This window comes from Calidris pugnax, unplaced genomic scaffold (genome assembly GCF_001431845.1).
Source record: "Calidris pugnax isolate Ruff unplaced genomic scaffold, ASM143184v1 scaffold57, whole genome shotgun sequence".
NCBI classification, from domain to species: Eukaryota; Metazoa; Chordata; class Aves; order Charadriiformes; family Scolopacidae; genus Calidris; species Calidris pugnax.
The window spans coordinates 2,397,315-2,402,169 of record NW_015090813.1 but is presented as its reverse complement, the minus strand read 5'-3'; the positions used below and the strand labels follow the sequence as shown (position 1 = coordinate 2,402,169).

The 4,855-nt window shown below is 47.4% G+C and overlaps 1 protein-coding gene and 1 long non-coding RNA gene across 2 annotated transcripts in view; one reads left to right on the top strand and one right to left on the bottom strand.

Annotated features, from left to right (window-relative positions):
* The window catches only part of PHACTR2 (phosphatase and actin regulator 2), a 176,015-nt gene extending 171,401 nt beyond the window's left edge, over nt 1–4,614 (bottom strand). Inside the window, exon 1 of the mRNA XM_014939560.1 lies at nt 4,467–4,614. Coding sequence (XP_014795046.1) covers nt 4,467–4,614 — 148 coding nt within the window. The remainder of the gene's footprint in view (nt 1–4,466) is intronic.
* Nucleotides 64–4,855, top strand: part of LOC106886539 — a 7,901-nt gene continuing 3,109 nt past the window's right edge. The window contains exons 1-2 of the long non-coding RNA XR_001411673.1: nt 64–144; nt 334–402. This is a non-coding gene — a long non-coding RNA (uncharacterized LOC106886539). The remainder of the gene's footprint in view (nt 145–333; nt 403–4,855) is intronic.

Here is a 4,855-nt window from a genome sequence, read left to right as displayed (position 1 = left end):
CGTACGGAGGGAGGGGACGCGGGGGGACCCCCGCGTCCCCTCCCTCCGTGCGTCTGCACCCCCCCCGGGGGTGTCTTCACGCAGGCAAGAGGCTTTTTTTCCACCAGTTTTACAGCCCTGGGACTCAAAACGTTTGCTTTTTTGGTTGGTTGGTTTATTTTTGGGGGGGGAGGGGGGTCCTCCCGCTTTTGGGGTGAGAAGCGGGAGTCACACACCGGCTTCGGCGAAAGCAAAACCCGGTTTCCCTTTCTCTGGCGTCCCTTTTACGGAACAGGCTTTTACGACGCGCCTTTAAAAGGAGATTTTGCCTTTTTTTATTATTTTTTTTTACAGGCAAATCGTGTCATATTCTGGCTTGAATTAAAGCCTCGCTGCCCTGAAGCCACCAGCACAGTAGCAAAGGTAGGGCAGGACTTTGTTTTTTTAGGAGCCACGTTATTTAGCTATCAAATACGAAAGACGGATTGTCTGAAACCATTTTAGCATCTGCTGCTCCCTGGGTCTGAATCACCAACCCTAGAAGGCCAGCTTTCAGATGAAGAAAAATCTGAAAATAGATTGTCCTCACAAACTGGACCGCAGCTGATGGAGTGAGATGCTGCAAAGTGATACCAGGAAGTTGCTACTTGCAGAAACGATAATCACCAGGGGAAGGAGTGGGGGTAAGAAAGCAAAGGCAGCACAAACATGGGGACCACATCGAGATACACACTGTACTGATCTAAATTAGCAAACAGATGTATTTTATGAGCCACTGCCAAAGCTGCTTTTAGAAAGGCTATTATATTTCCCTTGGCTTGAAGGGTCTCTACAAATACTGCCTCTTAACAGATCCTGCATGGAGAGGGGTAGGTCAGGAGCTAGTGGAATAAATGGCAGCATGAAGTGTCTATAGGGGTGCCAACCCATCGCTGATGGAGTGTGAGGAGACAAGATCGTCTTCTCAGCACAACTGGCGTCGGGATCTAGAAAACGAAGACAAATATGCAACAGAAACTGCAACTTGAGACTTCACCAGTTGCAAGTGAATCACACCAGGAACAGGCAGAGAGCAAACATTTTGCAAGTTATTTAAAATGCAAATTATTCTTTTCTAAACGGAGCAGCTGGAGCACAGGTAACATCTGATGTAAATGAGTGACCTACTTTAAATTAACCAAATGGTGCAGCTAGAGAAAGAGGCAGGAGCAAAAATAATAATATGGCTCATACTGTTTCTCTAAGTGCTTCACCTTTCTGTCCTCATTACAGTTGTTCTCCAGGTTAGTGGGGGAATGAAAAAGCAGGTTATTTCAATGGCATCTCGGTATAAAAACAATCCTCTAACCACCACATTAAAAATTAAACAGCTTTGCATCTTTAATGCATACTTTCCTTTTTAAAGAGGGAATCAACAGTTGTGTGGCAGCATGTATTTTTGTTGTGCCCAATGAGCAGCTGGAAAAAAAAGGTACAGGAAGCAGCAATGGAGAAAATACAGAATGAGAGAAAAGATGTCAAAAAAATAAAAACCAGAGAAAGCAACTCTTGTGACTCGCTGGCAGGAAGCACATCCTCAAAATTAAAAGAAAAAAATCAAGTAAGGCAATAGGGACACCTAAATTTTGTGTGTAAGAAACCACAAATAACAATACATCTTTGAAAATACCATCATTTTACCTCCACTAGATTTGCCAGTCTCTTCTAATAAACCCAGCACATTGTTAATAGTCTTTGTAGTTAAACCAACAACGAATGTAGCCTAACATTGACATAGTCTCAATATTGTCAACTTCTGTGGTGATCTCTCTGCATCCAGGTTAAGGCACCTTGTACACACCAAGTCATAGGACATTGTTCATGCAGCACTTTTCCAGATGCTACCAAAATACACCTCACACCCAAAAGTAGTCCTTTCTGATTTGGACAAACCACTGGAATGTCCTACCTCCTCCCTGGAAACCATTTTAGCATCTGCTGCTCCCTGGGTCTGAATCAAAGCCTACCGAGGGATGGAGCACCTCCCCAGTGAGGACAGGCTGAGAGAGCTGGGGTTGTTCAGCCTGGAGAAGAGAAGGCTTTGGGGAGACCTTCTAGCAGCCTTCCAATATCTGAAGGGAGTTACAGGAGAGATGGAGAGGGACTCTTTGTCAGGAAGTGTAGTGACAGGACAAGAGGTAACGGTTTAAATTGGAAGAGAGGAAGTTTAGATTAGATACCAGAAAGAAATTCTTTGCTGTGAAGGTGGTGAGACACTGGAACAGGTTGCCCAGAGAAGCTGTGGCTGCCCCATCCCTGGAGGTGTTTGAGATCAGGCTGGATGGGGCTTTGAGCAACCTGGTCTGGTGGGAGGTGTCCCTGCCCATGGCAGGGGGGTTGGAACTGGATGATCTTTTAAGGTCCTTTCCAACTCTAACTATTCTGTGATTCTGTGAGTCTGAAAACATGTCCATGTGAAACTTAAGTTTCACGGCCTCTGCTTCCCACCAAGCAACCAAGTGCCCTCCTCTCAACTCCAAGCCCTGGGGCAGCTCCCCAGGCACGGTGGTTTAGTGGTCTTCCTGGCAGTCATTCAGCTCAGGCACCCCTCTTAATGCATACTTTCCTTTTTAAAGAGGGAATCAACAGTTGTGTGGCAGCATGTATTTTTGTTGTGCCCAATGAGCAGCTGGAAAAAAAAGGTACAGGAAGCAGCAATGGAGAAAATACAGAATGAGAGAAAAGATGTCAAAAAAATAAAAACCAGAGAAAGCAACTCTTGTGACTCGCTGGCAGGAAGCACATCCTCAAAATTAAAAGAAAAAAATCAAGTAAGGCAATAGGGACACCTAAATTTTGTGTGTAAGAAACCACAAATAACAACGCATCTTTGAAAATACCATCATTTTACCTCCACTAGATTTGCCAGTCTCTTCTAATAAACCCAGCACATTGTTAATAGTCTTTGTAGTTAAACCAACAACGAATGTAGCCTAACATTGACATAGTCTCAATATTGTCAACTTCTGTGGTGATCTCTCTGCATCCAGGTTAAGGCACCTTGTACACACCAAGTCATAGGACATTGTTCATGCAGCACTTTTCCAGATGCTACCAAAATACACCTCACACCCAAAAGTAGTCCTTTCTGATTTGGACAAACCACTGGAATGTCCTACCTCCTCCCTGTCCCAAATGTCCTTCAATGTAACTTTTAAGCAGACACGGAACAGAAAAATGATGCAGAAAATGATATGTAGAGTTGTTTTTGCTTACAGCCTCCGGCTCCCCAAGTTGAATCTACCTGCTCCTATGTGACCAAACGAGTTTTCGCTCCCCCTCTCCTCATCAGGCAGGCAGAACCATGTATTTGAGCCTCCCTAAGCAAATGGTCTTGTTTCATCTTAACAACGCCTGAGGAGCAAACCTAAGAGGATACTGTGGTTCACTTTAGACCTGACCACGCACTGCACTGTCCTACTTGTGCTGCAGGCCAGGAGGTCCCTCAGTCCACTCTGGACCTTCCCTGATGGCCTTGTAGGTACCTCTATGCAGCAGAGTGTACGAGCGCATCCAAAACACCTACATCACCAGGGACGTGTGTGCCTACAGCCTTGTTTTAGTCAACAGAGCAGGGCTGATTTGCAAACAGGCCACCACACATTTTCAAAGCGGCGTGCTCAGCGGCGTGGAGACCAGAATTTCATTTTCCTTAACACCTGACCTCAGGAAACGGCCCGAGTAAAGAACAGCCCATCTGAGTATATGTTTATTTTACTTTGGCCACTTTCGAATATCTGCACTGTAAACTAGGACTCTCACTTCCTCCCGTTTTACGCAGCACAGCTACTCCGAATCCTGCAGGAAGCCTACTCCATCCCAAAGGACCAGCTTCCACCCCCAGATCATCCCCTGTGCGCTCGCAGTGGTCATCTCCTGAAGGAGGACGGTGGGATAATGACTCACAAATATTTTTTTTGCCTCACCTTCTGATGAAAAACCTGAAGGAGACAGAAATGCATGAGGCAAAATCACAACACGCAACTGAAGTGTAATGTCTGAAGTGGCAGGATGAGGAGTTTTGATGCAACACATCTTGGAGCCATCCTGGGGCTTTTCTGCCCTCGCAGCCAGAGATGCTTCAGCGAATGAGTGGGTACCCACAACTTTACTGGAGTTCATTTAAAGCTGAAAACACAGGTATGAACAGCCCCGAAGTTGACAAACATCATCTTGTTTGTTTACTGGGGTCTGTTGAAATCTGACAACACGAGTATGAAACTGATGAGCATCACCTCGAGGTGATGATGAGGCAATCACCTCAATCAAGCACTCCGTAAAACAGGGTCCCACGCTTTGACTACCAAAATAAGGCAGCCCTAGTTCTGGCAGGGCAGGGCAGGATGTGGAAGAGGATGTCTTTTCCCAAATTCCCCCAGTTCAGCTCGAAACGGTGGTGATGGTGGGAGTCTGGGACACAAGAACCCTCCCCACTCCTTCCCTCTTACCTGAGCCGCCCACGTTGGACCGGAGCAGGCAAGTTCTCCGGGAGGAGGAGAAGGAGGAGATGTCGCTTTGGGAACGACCTCGGGGAGCGGGCAAGAACCAGGAGGGTAGAGGAGGTGCTCCCCCGATGCTCCCCGGCCTCTCAGCCATCGCCGTCGGGGAATGGAGAGAGGGGCGAAGGGAGGGGAGAGAAGGGGAGGGAAGGAGGAGGAGGAGGGGGGGGGGAGAAAAAAAAGGCGGCGAGGGAGGGGAAAAGGAAAGTTTGCAGAGGAAAGACCGCCCATCCTCTCCGACCGCCCCGCCGGAGCGGGGCCGCCCCGCTGGGAGGGTGAAGAGGGATTTTGGGGTTTGTGGGAGCCTAAATTTTGTGTCAAAGCAACCTGGGGGGGGG